At 39.8% G+C, this 20,228-nt stretch overlaps 1 protein-coding gene across 6 annotated transcripts in view; it reads right to left on the reverse strand.

The window, feature by feature from the left end:
• CTNNA2 (catenin alpha 2) overlaps positions 1–20,228 on the reverse strand; it is a 1,145,386-nt gene that overhangs the window by 20,301 nt on the left and 1,104,857 nt on the right. For 5 of the 6 annotated variants that reach the window (XM_029083155.1, XM_029083150.2, XM_029083154.2 and 2 more), the window contains 2 exons: positions 19,917–20,051; positions 7,461–7,604 (listed from right to left, as the gene is read on the reverse strand). In XM_029083155.1, the coding sequence (XP_028938988.1) occupies positions 7,461–7,604; positions 19,917–20,051 (279 nt within the window). The remainder of the gene's footprint in view (positions 1–7,460; positions 7,605–19,916; positions 20,052–20,228) is intronic. The other variant, XM_029083152.2, reaches the window with a different exon arrangement.

Here is a 20,228-nt window from a genome sequence, read left to right on the forward strand (position 1 = left end):
GTGATCCATACCATACATCTCTGACAATAGTGTACTGCCACTTTGTATATTATGTGATCTGAAGGCTGTCTCATCATTTCTTTAAAATGATGGCTACCAAGAGTCAAAATGTATTCTTCAAGTGTCCTATAATTGTGCCTGGGTAAAGGAAACTATCTAATATTCGGGACTGCATTTCTACTCTCTTTTTCAGAAAATGAATCAAGAAAAGTTTCTGCTGAAAAATGTCTCTTCACTCACCGAACAGACTGCCTTCATCACAAGTTTCTAACATCTCAGCTTCAATAATTCTAGATCCTGACATGTTTGTGGGCTGATGTAGGGAATTATAAAACTGGTTTATTGGGAGGTGGTTATAGTGTGAATTTTGAACTTTTGATTCTAAGCTTGAATCGTATAAACCACTGGATGCCAGCAAAATTAAAAAAAAATCTTTGTTTTCCTTTTAAATATCTCTTGGAAATATTTGAAGGGAATAGGTGAAGAGCCGTTCAATGTTTTATGAAAAGAGTTTAAATAACAAACTCATATTACAACAAAGCAAGGGATTGGAAAAATGAAACTGGTGTAGTTTTCAAGAGCTTTCTCTTAGAAATACTATCAAAGATACTTACCAAAGATACAAAAGACTAGCCCTATAGCTATCAAAATGGAGAAAGGATAGAGATTGTGACTGGGAAACTATGGGCAGAATAAAATTTAGCTCTCATTACCTATATCAAGGTTCCACTATTGACTGTTAAGGGAGAGGAATTTAAATTATTTCAAGTTAAAAAAAGTCACCTAGATAACCTCTTAAGGAGCTAACAGTCTTTATATTCTTGCCATATTTCCTCTGGAAGAGTTACTGGACTAGGCCAAAATTCATTAAATTTAATAAGTGTGTCTAACCTGATTAACTTTTATCTACCCAAGAACTTAGAACAATGCTAGACACACAGTAAATGCTAATCAAATATAATAAGGATAATAATAATTAAATTAAACTTCTTTTTCTTGAGTGTCCTTGCCCATCCCACCAAAGACAGAATCTGGGATTGATTTAGTTTGTGTCTTCTCTTGAATTTTGCCAAGTGTTTTCAGTTTCCAGGGAAAAGATCATCATCAGCAACAGAAGCAGCCATGTCATCAGCATCAGTCTCACTCAATTCACTGAGTAAAGACTCTTCATTTTGCTGGATTTTATGTGGGTCCATGTATGTGATGCCATCCTACGACAGACCAATGATCCATCTAATCCCATACTCTGTCTCTAACATCATTCAGATAAACAAATTCCTAGGGCAAGCAATCTATCAGTGGTATTTATTGAGTGCTTATTGTGCGCAGAGCCCTCTGTTAAGAAATGAGGAGCCAGGAGAGTTCATCCTCCTGTCTTTTCACAGCACGCACTTCCATACATCTCAGAATGAAGGAACCTCCAGAGGAAGCGAAGGAGAGTCATTCCAGTGACATATTTCCCTTTTCACAAAATTCCTCCTTCCATTGAATGTCCATCCCATTGGCTACAGTTTAATTATGTATCTAGCACAGTGTGTTCAGGGACTAAGAATAGGAGTTAGTCACCATCTTCCACCAACGGTGCTGTGCCTGCCTTCCAGGAGGAGGAGATAAAGATAACAAAAGTGAAATCAATCAATGGTATTATCTGAGGGCTCACTGCATGCAGACCACTGTACTAAGCACTTGGGAAAGTACTGTACAATAAACTGGATAGACAGGATCCCTGTTTACAAGGAGCTTACACACTAGGGGGGTAGACAGTTATTTAAAAATATTCATTACTAAAATAAATTATAGCTGAATGCACAAAGTACTGTGGGAGAGGGGAGAAAATCAAAGTGCTTAAGAGGTAAAGACCCAAGTGTGAAGGGGGAGAGGAGGTGCACAGATGTTTTAAAAAACCATGTACATGCTCACAACTCTATCACTACTATTTGCAGCTGTTTAAACTCCCACAGAAAAATATAGTTATTTACTCAGATGTATAAAGGCACATTATTATGAGAATGATAATAATAATAATGTTGGTATTTGTTAAGCACTTACTATGTGCAGAGCACTGTTCTAAGTGCTGGGAGAGATACAGGGTAATCAGGTTGTCCCACGAGGGCTCATAGTTAATCCCCATTTTACAGATGAGGGAACTGAGGCACAGAGAAGTTAAGGGACTTGCCCACAGTCACACAGCTGTCAAGTGGCAGAGTCGGGATTCGATGTGGGGTTAAGTGGAGTGTAAGGAATAGCATGTGGAGAAAGACTTCATGGAGGAAATGGAATTTGTGGTGAATTTTAAAGGAAAGGATGAAGACAACTTGTTGGATTGGAAAAGAAAGGCACTTGGGTGGCTGGGAGTCAAAAATAGAAGAAGGATGGATGGAGGGAGGAAGAGAATGAAGTGGGGGGGAGAATAAAAATCTACAGAGATAAAAGCTAGCCCGGGGCATGCCCTTCCTCATGGAAAAAAATACAAAAAGCTTGTGTCTTTTATTTCAATCCCTAGGTACTATTTGTTAGAACAAATAATTATTTTATATTGTTTCCTCCAGCAATAATAGCATTTAGTAGTAATAGTATTTTTTCAGCACTTAGCTCTGATTTTTAATTGGCCAACTTCCAACTCCCTCATTGACCTTGATGCTAGGTAATTACAGGGTATGAAAATGTGAAATGTTATATGAATGTTATCATTATTATCTTATTGTCACTCATAATAATAATAATAGTCATAATAATTATGGTATTTGTTAAGCACTTATTATGTGTCAGGCACTGTTCTAAGTTCTGGAGTAGATACAAGGTAATCAGGTTGCCCCACCTGGGGCTCACAGTCTTAATCCCCATTTTAGAGATGAGATAACTGAGGCACAGAGAAACAAAGTGTCTTGCCCAAGGTCACACAGGAGACAACTGGTGGAGCCGGGATTAGAAGACACATCTTTTGACTCCCAAGCCCTTGCTCTTTCCACTGAGCTATGCTGCTTCTATATCTATATATCTATCATCACTTATTGTCACATATTATCTCTGAATCAGACTGTGAGGCCCGCTTAGACAGTGTGCCCCAGATGGGACTGGGGCCGTGTCCATCCTGATCACCTTGCATCTATGTCAGGGCTTAGTACAGAGCTTGGCTCATAATAAACGCTTAATAAATGCCACTATTATCATCATTAGAATGATCATTTAAGAAGTAATGCTTTGTCATGTCTTTTCTTTGACATGAAGATTAAGACACTTCAAAACACACCTGAGAAGCTCAGGTGATATCTTTATCTTTAGGTAAATAAGCATGATCTGACAATTGTTTACAAAAACCCTTGGTTTCACACCTCATTTCAAAATAAATGAGGAGTGTGTTAATTGGAAGCATGCTTAATAACAGAGTAATTACTCTGATTTTATTTGTTCAGAACTATTTTGGCTAGTTATCCTTTGTGGATGTTTTGTACATTCTAAAAATATAAGCTGGGGTGCATTCCAAAAGATTTACCACTAAAGTGGAAAGACAATGAGTCAGGTGGCAGACAAGGGTGATTGGTGATTCTGCAATCAGTAAAAATACTAATACCAAACTTCCAAGCATCACAGATTTGAGAATGAAGCTTTATGCTGCATTTATATTCCTCTATAAGAGTATTATCGAGAGATATTTCAATTGGAGTTTTCAGTGAGGTACCAAAAAACAATGTAGAATTTCAGTTTATACTTTAGAAATATATGCAGCTCTCCAACTTGTTTTTCATTCCCTAAGAATATCAAAACAATTTTGATGTACGTGCTACCTGCCTTTCCATGGCAGGCAGAAATTGTCAAGCTTTGATTCAAATAGTCTTCTCCAGCCCTGTACCGAGCTATCTAAGGCTGCCTTTGCTCAGGTCAATGTAGGAAGAGCATTGGGATAGCTGTACAGCATCGATAAGTAATAGTCTTTTTTAAGACCTCAAAAAACTATAATTCAGAGAGATGCAATCTTGAGGTGAATATGCCAAAACATATTTGCTAAATGGCTGACACAGGCAGTGCACCAGATGACTGTTTCTAAACTGGTACTGCATCTCAATCTTTGCCAAAAGAAGATGATTTTGTGATTTGCATTGAACAAATCCAGCTAATATGGCAAAAAAAAACCCAAAACAACAAAACCTTGGTTTAGAATATTGGAAGAGTAGACACATTTGTTCTCCTAAGACAAAATTCTTGCAGCTCTAAGTAGGGCAGTCAGAGTTTGATGATGTTAGGTCCCTGGGAGGAGTTTCTGAAAACAGAGGTGGCATCTTTCACAGTGCAGGGAGGATTTTGGGAAGAGGTTTAGCCCAGTTTGGCCATAGTCTGCTTTGCTCCTCCTCTACCTGAAAGGAAAATGTGGCTACCCCACTGATCACCGGGCCCAAGTTATGATGGTCTTGAGCAAGTAGATGATATAGAAGGAAGGACAAAACATCACTGACTGAAACTGTGGTATTTGGGACACATAAATCATCTTGAAGGAAACTTGAAAGCAAGAATTTTTTAAAAAAGAAGTCGGTTAGGAATTATTCTGAGCTTGTGGGCTGCAATGTATATGGATTGCAAGATATTTGAGGACAAGAGCCATGTCTTTTATACTTACTAGAGGATTCCAAGTGCTTACTCCAAAACTTGGCATAGAGTAGGCACCCAGAACAGCGTTCTGAAAACAGTAGGCACTCAATAAATACTGATAAATTCCTGAATGAATTAATTACATTTGGTTGAATAAATGCAAACACTCATGGATGAATGAAGTTCTATACCTCTCATCTGCCTTCCGAGAAAAGTCAGACCACAGCGGCCACATCTCCATGAGATTCATAATGATAATAATTATGGTATTTATTAAGCATTTACTATGTGCAGAGCACTGTTCTAAGCGCTGGGGTAGATAGAGGTTAAGCAGATTATCCCATGTGGGGCTCACATTTTTTTTTTAATCCCCATTTTTACAGATGAGGTAACTGAGGCCCAGAGAAGTTAAGTGACTTGCCCAAGGTCACACAGAAGACAAGTGGTGGAGTCGGGATTAGAACCCACATCCTCTGACTCCCAAGCCCGTGCTCTTTCCACTAAGCCACGCTGCTTCTGATTCTGATTAGAGCTATTTCAATCAAACAATCAAAGGCATTTATTAAGTGCTTAGTAAATGCAGAGGACTGTACTAAGCATTTGGGGGAGTACAGTAACACAGAGTTTGTAGACACACTCCCTGCCAACAAGGAGTTTACACTTATTTTATGAGAACATTTTGCTAGTGGAAAATTCCTATTTAGTCCAGAACCAATCCAGGACAAACTGAGCATCAATTCTGTTTTACTGTACTTGCCCAAATCCTTAGTACAGTGATCTACACACAGTGAGCACTCAAAAAATAACACTGATTAACTGATGGATTACACCAAGGTAATCTTTTGTTTGTCAAAACCCACCAGTCCCATCTCAGAGTCCACAGAAGAAACACCTGCTGTCAGCACATGCAGTGGATAAAGAATCAGATTACAGATATATCAGCCCGCAAGGTTGAACCTTCCCACCCTACCTTCCCTTGGAGAACAAACCCCAGAGTTCTGACCATTCAGAGACAGAGTGAGGGAGGTGCTCAGAGTCCCCAGTGCCTTGGGGACAACTACCAATCAGGTTGGACAGCTGAGGCAACCAAGAGGCACACCCCCAGGTGGATCTCATCTTCCAGAGAAACACCCTCTGCCGAACCTTAGCCTTTTTTTGGTTTTTTCAGGCCTAAATTATGATAAGCCCTTCGTGGCAGATCCTGGCTTGCAAGTCTTTTGTCAGGGCAGTTTAGAAACAGGGGGTCAAATAAGAATCGGTGTGGCCTAGTGGAAAGAGCAGGGATCTGGGAATCAGAGGACCTCTATTCTAATTCTGGCTCTGCCACTTGCCTGCTGTTTTACCTTGAAGAGGTCCCTTAACTCCTCAGTTCTCTCACCTGTAAAATGAGAATTAAATACCTGTTCTCCCTTCTACTTAGACTGTGAGCCCCACATGGAAATGGAACTGTGTCCAACCTGATTATCTTGTACCTACCCCAGAGTTCAGTACAGTGCTTGGCTCATAGTATGTGCTTTACAAATACCACTTTTCAGTCAATTAGATAATTGTAACTAATTAGATAACTAAAGAAGCTCCCTAGATTGGATATTGGTTCTGATTTAAAGGGCCCACACCTAAAGATGAGAGAAGATGGTAAATCAGTCAAGTGACCTCCTCCATCCTCCTCCTTCCTCCCTTCCACCCCATTCTCTCTTCTTAAAATGACCAAAGGTTTTGCCAGTAGGATTGGGATAAAATCCATTCACTTCATTCAAGAAGATAGATGTCAGAATTCCCAGCACTGCCAGAGGTCTGCATGTTTGACTGACAACTTCACACTGCAAGTGGTGACTGAGAAGTGTTAGGTTTTCTTCCCATTACTGGTTTCACCAAGCTTTCCTTTTCTGGGAACTGCCAAGAGTCTTTTGTTAATCAGAGTGAAGAACACTTGAGTGAACAGGTTTTGATAATCCTCTCTTTTTATCACATAATTCACCCAGTCTGCATTTTACCCTGCCTTTTCCCATAACATGACAAGGCCCCTCACTGTGATGGTAAAATCATCTTATAAAATAGCAGTTTTGCATCCTTAGAGGTTCAAACCCTCATATGAACTACCTCTGCCCTTTTGTATGAGAGTTGACATCTTGACAGTTTTAATAGGTACCCAAGAGGCAGCCCCAGAAGAGAGGGGAAAAAAAAAGAGATCACTGCAGTTCATCTTGTCTTTCTATAAGCTGAGGAATCCTGCCCAGGTAGAAGAGAATAGAACATTTCAACCACTGTTACCAAGGAGAACAATATTTAAACACTGTTTTTGCTAGCCACAGTCAAAGGGGTGGCCATGCAGGCTATCATGCTGGAAATCATTTCCCTTTTTAACCCATCATGAAATACAGCAACAGTCTTGGTTTTGTAGTCCAAAATTTCCAGGTGTTTGGGTCAACACTGTGTTTTCTCATGGGCTCTTTTGATTTTCTGCATTCTTTTCCCACTGATATGAGGCAACAGTTCCAGTAAATATCAAAATGAGGTTAAAAAAGCCCACAGGAGACACAAAGAAGATCACCATCCCTCTGGTCAGCCAATTCCCAAAGGTTTAGACAGCATCCATACCTGAACACAGCACCCTTTCTTACACAGGAGCTCAGAAAATTGTAAACCATCATCCCCAGCCCTTTCCCCGGGGCTGTTCCTGAATCCTGTTTGCCTCCAAGGAGAGACAATTGGCTAACAAGGCCCAGTCATGGGAACAAACATCCCAGGTGTACTCACCCAGAGTTAGTCAAAAATGAGATGAACCTGATTACCTTCAAACCCCACTCTGCTTTCAAAACTGAAGTTCATATATCAAAACAGAGAGAGAAAAAAGATTAGAAAACTTGTCTACTCACCATGGAAGAGTCACTGCTTCCACTCCCGAGCGGGTTTCCCTCAGCACAGGTGGGTAGATGGGTAGAAAGCTGATTAGCCCTGCCCCCATCTATGACATCACATTCTACCTCATAAAAGGTAGTGAAAGTGCTCTGAACTCCAGTCTGATTTCCGAGGGATATAGAAAAGAGAGAGTGAGAGAGAGTGCAAGAGATAAACGGTACCCTACGGTGGAGATGGGAAAGGAGGAGGGAGGATTATAGGTATTGAAGGAGCCAAGTTTGGACTAGGGCATAAATAGGGACTGATCGGTGGCATTACTCTGCTTTATGGATTCTGTTCACATCCTTTTTTAACACAGATAGGTCAACTCTTCAGGAGAGTGGAGAAGTTTGGACTGGAACAGTTAAAGCATAAGAAAGGTCAACTAGGATTTCTAGATGCTATTTATAACTTCCCCTGCCCTTCTGGGTGGCTTTCATTAAAGCTCTTAAATTCAAAGCTTCTGATTTCCCATTTGTAAAATGGGATTAGAATAGTACTTACCTATCTCACAGGGAGGTTGGGGATGAGTCCTTAAATAATGTGGCAATTATTTGTTGGAACTGGGACTCATGATTGCATGTTTGTTCTCATGCCCTGAAGTTGGTCATCGTGGAGGGCACGGTGTTCACATCAGCGGCTAATGCTTGTCACACAAGCACATAAAATGAGATATTCAGGGCAAAATAATCCAGACCCAATGAGTGAGGATTTGCTTTTTAAGATGAGAAAGATCAGGTCAGGGGAGGTCCCCAGAAGGTGGAAGAGGAATGGCAGTCCAGCCTACTACTCAAATCTCATGAGAAACGGCATAAGCAACATCCTGTCATCTGGGGAAAGCCACCTGAGAGAGTCCAAGAGTCTGTGCTGAGGGGGCAAGTGAGGTGACTAGTCACCTCATCCTTGGGTCGTGTTTAACATGAACACTTTTTGTGGCCAGGAAGTATCCATTTCAGGGGACAACAGATATGGAGGCTGATGGGAACCTTTCAGTGTGAAGGTAATTTTGCTACCACAGGAAATTATTTCCTTCTAAATGACAGCTCATCACACCCCAGACTTCAATTCACAAGTTACGATGCAATCGACCTTAGGGTGGGGCGAACTCGAGCTCATGAACCTATGGAATACAAAGATTCATCAATATGTTGACATTTCAATATTCTACTTTCCCTAAAAGTCCTCACAAGTGTAGGGATGTGTTTTTGGAGTTTTGCTTTTGAAATTGAATTTGTCTTTTTTTCTTGGAACACAAAAGCCAAATTTTCCAAGGAGCTTAAATATCAAAATATAGGAGTTGGATTGCATACCACACAATTCACAGTTGTTTTTCTAATTTGGCAATGTAGCTCTCCCACCCTGAACAGAAATAATTGTTGACTTTTACCACATTTCATTTTCTAGCATTGCGTATATCCAGAGAACAATAAAGAATAGGGATTTGATTTCTTTTTCTCCTGTGAGCTTCCTGGAGAGACAGCATGCTGGAAAGAAATGTGGTGCCCTCAAGAATTCATTTTTCCTCTTTGCAAGGCTGTTGGCAACCTTATTTTCCATTTCCTTCTTCATTATAAAGAGGATCCACTGTTTTCCCAGAAGAGGATCTGCCTCTCTGCAGGGAATTATCGAGAATCACCCCAAAGCTTCAAAGACTCAACTTCAACCAATTTTCTAAATTCCCTTTATGCATGTAAGAGGGAGAGTTCATTTGCTATTGGTCAATCTTCTGGTCTTTCTCATTAGAAGTTTAAAATTTAGAAAACCTCTTCTTGAGTTGTCCTTTTTGTAGCGAGGAAAAAGATATGCACATGTATAAAGTTTCTTAATTTCAGGAATTATTCTTGTGAAGGCTTGAGATACTCCTTGTTTTGCTTCTTATTCGAATGGAAAAGTTCTCATTTAGTCAATGAGATAATCAGTCACTTCCTCTAATAAACAAATTCAGACTTTGCACTCTCCACCCAAGGATGGACATTTTGTCTCAAAGAAAGGCATATGTACTCAATCCCGGGACTAGGATGAATGTAAAATTCTATTTTCACTTTAGAGACAAGTAAAAATAATGAGTGAGGCCCGTTACTGAAAGCAGATTTACAGTCGGTTTTAACCGTTCTGAATGAAACTAACTTCAGGAACCCAATGCAAAACTAGGTGGCATCTAAAGGGTGCAGAGTGGTGAATTGTGCTGAAAGTGTAAGAGAACAGAAGAATGATAGGCCATGGGAGAGTTAGGTATCATGCTTTTAGTTGGAAGGTAATAAAAATAAAACAAAACCAAAAAGCTTTATTCTGGAACACTATGGCAGAATGTACTCAACTGACTCTTCTGTATTATTCTATTTCTTCTAGCTTGGTGCAATTTGAGTAGACCTGGCTTTGTGCCAACTCTCATGTGCCTTCCCATTTTAAAGGACTTTTCATTTCTTTTCCTTGATGGAGGTGTGGACCTTAAATCCGTCTAATTGCGGTGGAGGATGTGAGACTCTACTTGTTAAAAAGACGAACCCTGCTCCTCACAGTGTCTGTTTTTGGCTAGCGAGGTAGAAAGCAAGAGAGGTAAGCTTTTGTGCCCAGATTGGCCCATTCCAGCACAAGGTCCCTTGTGAGACTGGAGTCCCTTCATATTTGTGTTCCAAGTGAATCATCCTTCAGAAAGCTGCATTTCGAACCAGGATGATTAATTGAAGGAGAGTTATGAGCTTGTTGAAGGGGCTGGCTTTTCAAGTTCAATCAACATGCCATTTGCCAAAATGTTAGTATTGAACAGGAATAGCACAGCAAAGAAGAAGGATTGATTCAGATCAGAGTCAAAGTTTTCAGTTGACAAATTATTCGCCCCATTCTTTTCTTAGTCTTCCACAAGGCGCCAATTGGGAGAAAAAAATAGGATGTAAAGTACAGCCCCATGAGCCCTGATAAGACTGTACCTGGAGGCATGTCTGCAATTCCGAACAAGTCAGCACTGGCAAGGTGACTTGGAAGAGCTTGCTCTGAAAAATGGAATGAAATCAGGTATGGGAAATAGGTGTATAAGAGTGAAGATTCAAAGAGCTAAATGGGACTGATGTGCCTTCAAGAAAGCAAGATAAGGATGAAAAAATATCTGAATAGTGTGAACACTGGCAAGAAAGTGGTTCCTAGAAAAAGTGCAGGACATTGTAGCTTCAAGTAATGGAGCAAAATTGAACCAAAGACACTCTAGATGGTATATTTCAAATAATTGCCTATTTGTGAGATCCTCTAAGTGGTGAGAAGGGAAATCATTTAAAACTAGACTGGAGAAAAGCTCATGAGAATATTTTTGGGGGCAGAGTAAAAGCAATAAATGTTTAAAATTTGTATTTCAAGAATGTGGGAAGCCGAAGAAAGTACTGAATACACAAAGATAACTGTCAACAAACACTTCTATTCCAGGAAAGAATATTAAAACCTTCAATATACTGTGAAACTAAAACAACACAGAACCCAAACTTTGATCAAAGCCTGTTAGTCAGAATGTAATTTTTTCTATGCAGCTGGTTCAGTGACTGTTGCAGAATGGATGATTTAAAATTCCTTTGTCATGTGTCAATAAATACCCACAATATGGTGAAACAGAACATTTTCTTATATCAGCAAAATCCTGCCTGCAACTCCTTGAAACTGATTTGAGATTCTGGTTGGAATCAAAAGGATGGGGCAGTTAGGGTCCTAGAGGTTATTTTGTGTAAGTAGCAAATTTAGCAGAAAATCAAAAACAGGCAAGAATTTTAATCTCTGGGAAGCAATATGACCTAGTAGAAAGAACAAGGATCTGGGAGTCAGAGGACCTGGGTTCTAATCTTAGCTCTGTCACTTGTCTGACGTGTGTCCTTGGGGAAGTCAACTAACTTCTCCATGCCTCAGTTTCCTCATCTGTAAAAAGGGAATTACATCTTATTCCCTCCTACTTAGACTGGGAACTCCAGCTACTTCAGGGACTGGTTTCAACTGGATTATCCTGTATCTACCCTAGTGTATAGTACATAATTTAGCATATAATAAGTGCTTAACATGAACAATAATAATAATAATGATAATGATGGCTTTTGTTAATCACATACTTTTTGTCAAGCACTGTATTTAGTGCTGGGGTAGACACAAGATGATCAGGTCCCACATAGGGATCACAGACTAACTAGGAGGGGAAGCAGGTATTTCATCTACATTTTGCAGATGGAACTGAGGGTCAGAGAATTTAAATGACTTGCCTGGGGTCATACAGCAGACAAGAGGTGGAACTGGAATTAGAACCAAGGTTCTCTGATTTCCAGGTCCATTCAGGTCACACCGCTTATAATAATAACAATAATAATAATAATAATAACAACAACATTTCCAAAGAACTAAGGTTAAGGATGATTGGGGCAAGGACTAGGACTAAGTCTAAGGTGAGGGTAGGGATAGGGATAGTTTGTTAGAGTTCGTTTTTAAGATAAGGGTTAGTTGTTTCGATTTGTGATAGTTTTCCTAGACCGTATTTGGTAGTGAGAGATGACTGAGAAGAACAAATGATTAATCAGTTCCCAGTTAACCCTGAGTTGTTTGTTTTTTACATGATTTCCTATACAGACTATTACAAAACAAAATGAGATATAGAAGCTACATCTACATGATAATTATAGATATAGAATTGTCCTACTGATCTGACTGCAGAAGTCTGGAGTAAGAAATTGCAAACTGTACACACTCCTGCCTACCCTGCAGATAGTTTCCTAAGTAGATGATATATATTTTTTAGGGGGGTGTGCTTAATTGCCGAGAGAAGGTAAGTGACTTTCCCAAGGTCACACAAAAGGCAAGGTGTAGAGCCAGTTTAAAAACCCAAGGCCTCTCAGGTTTGTACTCTTTCCACTAGATGAAGTTGTTTCTCTGTTCAGTATATTTCCTTTTGTGATCTATGCACTCTCAGGGCAAAAGCTATATGCTGGGACAATGAGGCTCAAACAATACAACCCTGATTCTGAATTTGGGATTCTCCAAAGTGTCGACATCTGAAAGTTTTCTGATCATTAGGATAACATATGGTTGGCTTGGTTTTAATGAGTTCCTGCAGACAATGTGCCCATGGGGAATGTGTGCATGGTATGTTTCAGAAGGGTATCTGTTTAACAGAAATGGAACAAAAGAGCAGAAGCACTGTGGGTGTCAGGCAGTGACTCGTACTCCAACAATGCCTAACACCAACTGGTCAAGGTCTTTTATTGATCTATTCCGATGAGATAAAATTACTGTTAGAAATTTTGAAATGATTCTTCTCCAAATACAGAATTCCTCCAATGCTACAAAACACACTTTCAAGTTAATTGCTGAAACTGTCTAATGCAAAGAACAAGTCACTCTCCAAAAAGGTAATCAAAATACTTATTGTTTGAAACTGATCATTATTTAAATTGTTTTCTTTAACGGTACTGGTTCTCTGGAGCAGGTATAGCATTCCCAAATATATACCCAGTGTACCCTTTTAAGCTATTAAGTTCCTTTACTGTAAGTTCATTCAGGAAAACCTGTTGGAAAGACCTTCCCCTACTAAGCAAGTTGTATTTTTTTCTAAACTAATTTATATTACTTCCCCTTTCTTAACTGAGACTAAACAAAAATAAACTCAGTCATTAGATCACAGAAAAAGAAAAAATGATGTGTGGCTTATTTGCAATTCTATAATGAGAAAACATAACAGTGTTTTTTCTTTTTATTCATTTATTTTTTGATTGATCTATTAATTAATTTATTTGATGATACTTGTTTAGCCCTTACTATGTGCCAGGCACTGTATTAAGCCCTGGGGTGGATACAAAATGATCAGATTGAATACAATCTTCCATAATCAGGTTTTATATAGGGATCCCAAAGGAGAAGGCCTACTCTCTCTTCATGTTAGTGCAATCAATCAATAGTATTTATTAAGCACTTACTGAATATAGAGCACTGTACTAAATGCTTGGGAAAGTACAATGCAATAGAGTTAGTAGATTCAATCCCTGCCCACGATGAGCTTACAATCTCTGGGGGAATTTTCTTGAGGTGACTGATCAAGGCTCAGTGCTTTTTGGAATGTACAAAGAAGACCCAGTTCAACTTGTTGATTTCCAATTCTCTTTTTCTTCATGCAACAAAAGAAAATGGAAACAAAGGTTCTGTAGTTGATTTATGTATATTCGTGTCTGTCTGTCTACCCCATTCTAGATTTTTAGCTGATGTGGGCAGGGAATGTGTCTGTTTATTGTTGTACTGTACTCTCCAAAGCACTTAGTACAGTGCCTCACACACTGAGTGCTCAATAAATACGACTGAATAAATGATTTGTGAGAGTTAAGATCTTAAGTTCTTAAGATCTAGATCTCCTAGACTGTAAGCCCAGTGTGGGCAGGGATTGTCTCTACTGCTGAATTGTACTTTCCAAGCACTTAGTACAGTGCTCTGCACACAGTAAGCACTCAATAAATATTATTGAATGAATGAATGAATTTAAGGCCACAGACCTTAGAGAGAAAATCTGATGGACAGAACTTCTATTTTCTCTGACTTCCCTCTCAGCCCATTTTTTTCCCTTGACACATGATCATTCCCCCTCTTTTCTTCCTGATCACTCCTGTTCCTTCCTCCTGGAGCTCCTACAGATGACTGACATGACTCCAGTGACTGTCAGGCTGGGCAACACTTCTCTTTTCACCATCATCAAGATCACATATGGAGCATTAAGCACATGTAGAGCACTCATTTGTGATTGCAAATCTACTCAGCTAGAACTGACCTGATGGTTTCCTCAGTATATTGTTCAGTAAGTCAGAGGTATTTTTGAGCACTAACCAATCAAGCAGAGGCATACCCAATCCATTCCTAGCTTTGGCAGTTGTTAGCAAGTGGAAGGCAATCTACTACAAGTCAAAACTCTTCTGGGTTGGGCAGTACCATGGGAGAGAGTCGAGGACAGAGACTCAAGTTTACTGCATGGAAGGAGGCAATGGTAAACCACATCTGTATTTTCACCAAGAAAACTTTGTGGATACACTACCAGAATGATTGCAGATGGAGGTGGGGCGTTCTGGGAGAGATGAGTCTAAGGCATCACTATGGGTCGGAGACGACTCGACGGCACAAGACAAGGCAAGAATCATGTAAGCACTTGGGAGAGTATGAGAGAAAATATACATGATCCCTTCCCTCAAGGAGTTTACAGTCTAGTGCATTAAACAACTTCTCTTTGGCAGAACTAGCTTGGGCATCAAGATATTTTCCGAAGAAAAGGCATTTTGGATATCAACTAGAGTATCCCAATGGCTAACAATCTACACAGACTGAGTGAAGTGCAGAGTTGAAGCAATTCCAGGGGTGTTCAAAAAAATATGTTGAAAGAATCTATCAGTCTATCTAAATAGCTCAGGGTAAGGGAAGTAGCAGACACATGGTACAGAATAATTTATTTGTTCACCATGCCCTGTTTCTTCTAATCAGTTCTCTAAATCCATCCAACTCACTGGAAAATGGCTGGTTTCTCTATTCATATGACTTGGGTAGACACTGTTGTATCTGGTACTTGAGTTGAGGGATGAAGAGGTTAAACATGGGGCAGGAGAGATGGACCTCACTATCAGGGAGGATGTATCTCAGTTGCTCTGGAAAGTCAGGAGAAAGTGTCTGCAATTCACAAATAAGTGCTGGGGAGCCTCATCAGGAAAAGAAGAGGCACTGAATACCCAAATCATCAAGATAGCCTAAAACATCTGGCTGCTCCATCTAAATTAAGATGCCTAGCTAGGCATTCTTTACCACCATTTCTTAGTTGTCCATGTCACTCCAGAGCTTTCGTAGTTATTTCCTCCGAGAGGGCCTGAGGTATGGGGGATTTAAGGCAGGTTATTAGTTGAGGCAGAGAGAAGACAGAGCAGCATACAGAGTTCACTTAGTGGGGGAAGCATTTTTCTGCTAACATTTTTGGGGGATTCTGGAGCAGCCTTGTGATTCCATACAGGAATTCTACCCACCAATGCAAACTCTACATTTAGCTGTGGGTATAGAATATTGTACATCTACCTAGTTAGAAATGTCAAAATTAGAGCTCCTATCCCAGTTCAACTAGCCTGTTTTTTATAGTCTCTTGACACTGATCTGTAATCTTAAGAATGCCATTTAAGAACCTGGTTCCCAACTATTCTGGATGATGTTAGCCATAGGCTGTCCTATGCAATGAAGAAAGAAAGTCCTCTCTCTTTGCAATCAATTAATCAGTGGTATTTATCAAGTGCTTACTTGTGCAGAGCATTGAACTAAATGCCTAGGAAAGAACAATAAACTTGGTGGACATGATCCTTGCCCATTAGGAGCTTACAGTCTAGAGGAGGGGATAATAGCCTAGAGGAGGCGCTTATAGTGTAAAGGAAGGACATTCTTCAAATCTTGGCCATAGTAGCCTCTGGCCTTTCCTCTGGAATGCATGGTCCTGGGATTGGTTGAGGTGGGGCTAAGGTGCCATATACTGGAACATAACAGCATCTTTTCACCTTGTACCCATTACCATTGAACTGTATGTTGAATTTCCCTACCTCTGGGTCTATTAGAGAAGTGATATTTAATATTATAAGACTGATTCTGGCTGGGCTCTAGAATGGTTTGAATCCCAGACCTCCATCTTCTTGGGAGCAAGAGTATATCCAAGATAACTGAATGTTCCCAATTTGGAACTTTGGATTCCACTTTCCAGGAAATAGTTATTAAAAACTTGAACAAACATTTAAACATTGATAACTTAGATTATTTGTAGTAGCATGAGTTTATGGTGAGGTTGTTTAGTCATTAAAAATGCAAGCTCTTATTGACTTGATTCTTAGCTTTCATTAGTACTAGAATCTTGCCATAATTCAGGGCGTGACTTGAAGAAAAGCAAGTTTTGTGAGAATCAAGGAAGTATTTTTTGCTCAAGTAAAAGCACATCTGAGGCATCCTTGCTTCCCATAGGTCTAATCAGGTTTCCACAGACTCCATACAATGCTTCTCTTCCAGTTTCTTCTAGGCATGTCATATTAAGGCTTAAGGAACTTCGAGGAAGTCATTAGTATGCAATTATTTTGCTGTCTATAATGCTGTTGTTACATTGGTTACTACTCTGAATGCCACAGAGTGGTCCAAGATAAAGAGGCCCAGTTTTTTCCTCACTTTTATCATTTATCATTACAGTGAAGTGGTGAGTGCAAGTGCAAATTGGTGTAAGCTAAAAAGAACAGGTCTGGACAGTTGGAGATTGTATGTCTAGTATTCTAGACAAAAGTGGAATGTAATGTGGAATGCAGTGATACATTTAAACAATTAGTGTTTCATTATGCAGTTGGAATTCGAGCGAGAGAATTTTAGACAGTCCTCTTTATCTTGGGCCACCCTTGATGTGCTTGGGTATTCGTTAATAATAATAATTATGGTATTTGTTAAGTGCTTACTATGTGCAGAGCACTGTTCTAAGCACTGGGTAGATACAGGGTAATCAGATTGTCCCACATGGGGCTCACATTTTTTAATCCCCATTTTTACAGATGAGGTTACTGAGGTACAGAGAAGTTAAGTGACTTGCCCAAGGTCACACAGCAGATAATTGGCAGAGACGAGATTAGAACCCATGACCTCTGATTCCCAAGCCCGTGCTCTTGGCACTAAGCCACACTGTTTTACACAAATACGGGTCACTTGTGACATCATCTTGTCCATTTTGTGGCGTTTAAGAAGCCCCTTAGCATGAGGGTTCATGGAAAGTATTCTAGCTGACTGCTGAATCCCTTATACCCTGCCATCTTCAACCCTCTCCTCAAAGACAGCCATAGCAGAAAAGGATGAGAGATCATATACACTGTCTGTTGAACCCCTCACACTTAAACGTACAAATGTGTACTCTACAGACAAGATATCGTGCATTTCCTTTACCCATCAGAATACATATTTGGATTACCAGGAAAAAGATCTAGAATCATACACAAATATTTCTAAAAACACAGATGAATAGCTAGGCTTAAAGAAAATGATCAAGTACCTCTTTTTTCTTGACAAAAAAATACCATAAAATGGGTGTGTCCAATATTTCATAGTGTTTTCTATTGCAACAAAAGTCTACTAGACAGTCAAAAAGAATTTTCACACTTAATTATTTCATGGCCTCAAGGCGAAGCTTTAAACCCTACTAAAATGACACCTAGGGATGAGGACAAAGATCACAGTTACTCCAAAAAAAAAGGAGAATTAAACTACAGTGCCATCTCCTTAAAAATATGGCAAGATTGTTATTCCAGGACATCCACTGAACCCCACAGACAGTTAAGCATATAAAGTGTTTCTATTGGAATCATTGATTCTTTGGTGGTCCGTGGTAACGTTTTTCTCAATTTCTGCCCTTTGAAGGGATTCATGGGTCCCCGTAGTCCCATCCAATTCAGCTTTTACTTTTTTCTGGAAGCCAAGAACTACCTTTGGCTTTCCAAGAGAGAATGAAGAGTAAGATGAAAGCAGGAGTGACAAGAGAATAAGCAGACTACTGGCATTAAAGAGCAGACACTCTAGCTTAGGAGAAAACATGAGAAGGCCAAAGAGCATGCCCAGGAACTGAAGATCAGTAATTTATTACATACAATTGAAATGCAGTGGATTCCATTGTATTACCTGGGGTTCTGAGCCATTCCTCAAGGAGCAGCACTCTCCTGAACACCCAGTTTCCACCATACTGAAAAGATCTTATAGACAGTACCTTGACGAAGAAGCTCCTGTAAGCTTGGTGTTTCTGCTGACGTTCAAGTCCCAGAAACCACCGCAAAAGCCAATGGTGCAAGTGGGAAGAGCCCATGATGGATTGAACTACATCGAGATGCAGAGAAGACAATGAGGATGAAGCTTTCGAAGCTGAGTACACTAACAATGGCATACTGGAAATGAGGGGTGCTAAGCAGTTCTGCCTATTAGATAAGCAGAGAATGAGAATGTAGAGCTTTGGAAATTCACAATGGCGCATCGAGCATCCATGTAAATAAAGAGATTCGAAAGAAGCAAATGAAAGCACAAAAGGCAAGCTGATTATCAAAGCGCTCATTTCCACAACTGTGATGTACAGATGGGGTGACAACTGTATGAGATGGAAACTGTACCACTAAGGCAGAAGATAAGAAACAAAGCAAGGCAATTGAAATGGGACACTAATTGCTTAGTAGCGAGATTATAGGCAAGACTATTCAATAAAGAGTAGGACACTGTGTGAGAGTTTTCTTGGCTGGGGAAGAAATTAAAGTTAGATTCTTTTGGATACGTAGAGAGACGGAGAGCTTTTGGTGAAGAAGCAAGGAACTGCCAATTGGATGGTTCCCATCAATTCTACATGGAGTGTGCTTTCAAGATGGTAGCTTCAGGTGAGCCAGATCGAGTTTGTCAGCTGCCTACTTTGTAAGCAAAACGATATTTGAACTAAAGCATCAACGTCCAAATATGATTTTTTTGGATGGTTTACAAAATAGCCTTAAGACTGGATCGGACCCACATGCTGAATCTTTAAAATGGCTCTCTGATGGATCACGCCGATTGGTCAGCCCGATCCTAACGAGCCAACACCATCTTGAAAATCCTGCTTTACAGCATTTGCCACACGTTTAAAATGAAGGCACTGTAGTTGGCTGGGAAAGAGAACACAGGTAAGAACTTGCAGTCACACAGCAAACAAATGGTCCCAGTGATCAAATCCCTGTCTCGTCTTGGAAGATGTCTCCTCTTCATGAAGGCTGTGGGTGAAGTAGAGCGGAAAGACCAAAACCACTATGAAGAAGCATAGAACATTCCTTTTCCTTTCTAGGAAAACACTTTGGGTGAATATGTACCAGAGGGTTATACTTCCACTGAAGTGAAAAAGAAACATAGGAATTGGAACAACTGAACAAAAGGAAATGTAATTGTTAGTTTGGGACAAAGATGTTAGTTTTTGGCAACAGCACATCATCCTGTATGAAAGTAACACAACTGCCAGCCCTCAAGGGTTACCGATAAGCCTAGTATGCATTGGAACCTGAGTGAACACACTGCTTTTATTTTCATTGTCTTAAGCATGTGAACACAACCGGTACACATGATGAAAACTACTCTACTGACAAAGAAAAGTTGACTTACAATGAATAAATATATAAAAGCCCCCAAGGATTGTTCTAGTCAGCTTGGCAATGACTTTCCATTCTAGGAAATTTGTTTTCTTGTGAAGAATGGAGATTTTACAAGGATAATATAAATACAGGGTAATTGGAAAGCCAAATTGCTCTATCCAAATTGCTGTAAGGTCTGGAATAATGGTCTTAAAATTTTTAAAAGCTTTCTTATGGATCACTTTTGTTTTATCGTACTGTTGCCAAGAATGCTCCTTCAGAAGCATGCCAGTGGAAACATTGAAAATAAAATTACTAGCTTACCCCAGATACAATTAGTTCTCCTCCCAAATTCTGCACTTCTGCCTTCACCTTGCTACAGATATTGAGCTGGTGGCAATATAGGGCAATCCGTTGGAGATAGGCTAATAGGTCTTGCTTGCAAGCTGAATCTGGACACTGGAAGGAAAAAATAAAGTCAGTCATTTTGATGGGGGAGTTTGGTATATATGCTTTCAGAAGAAAGAACTGCAGTGTAGAAACCAGATTAGATTAATCTATTCCAATTAACTCTTCCTGTAGGGCTTTTTGGAAGGGTGAAGCAATCTTTGAACATTTTTACCTTGGCTTTGGGAT

Source organism: Ornithorhynchus anatinus, chromosome 18, assembly GCF_004115215.2.
Source record: "Ornithorhynchus anatinus isolate Pmale09 chromosome 18, mOrnAna1.pri.v4, whole genome shotgun sequence".
Lineage (NCBI taxonomy): Eukaryota > Metazoa > Chordata > Mammalia > Monotremata > Ornithorhynchidae > Ornithorhynchus > Ornithorhynchus anatinus.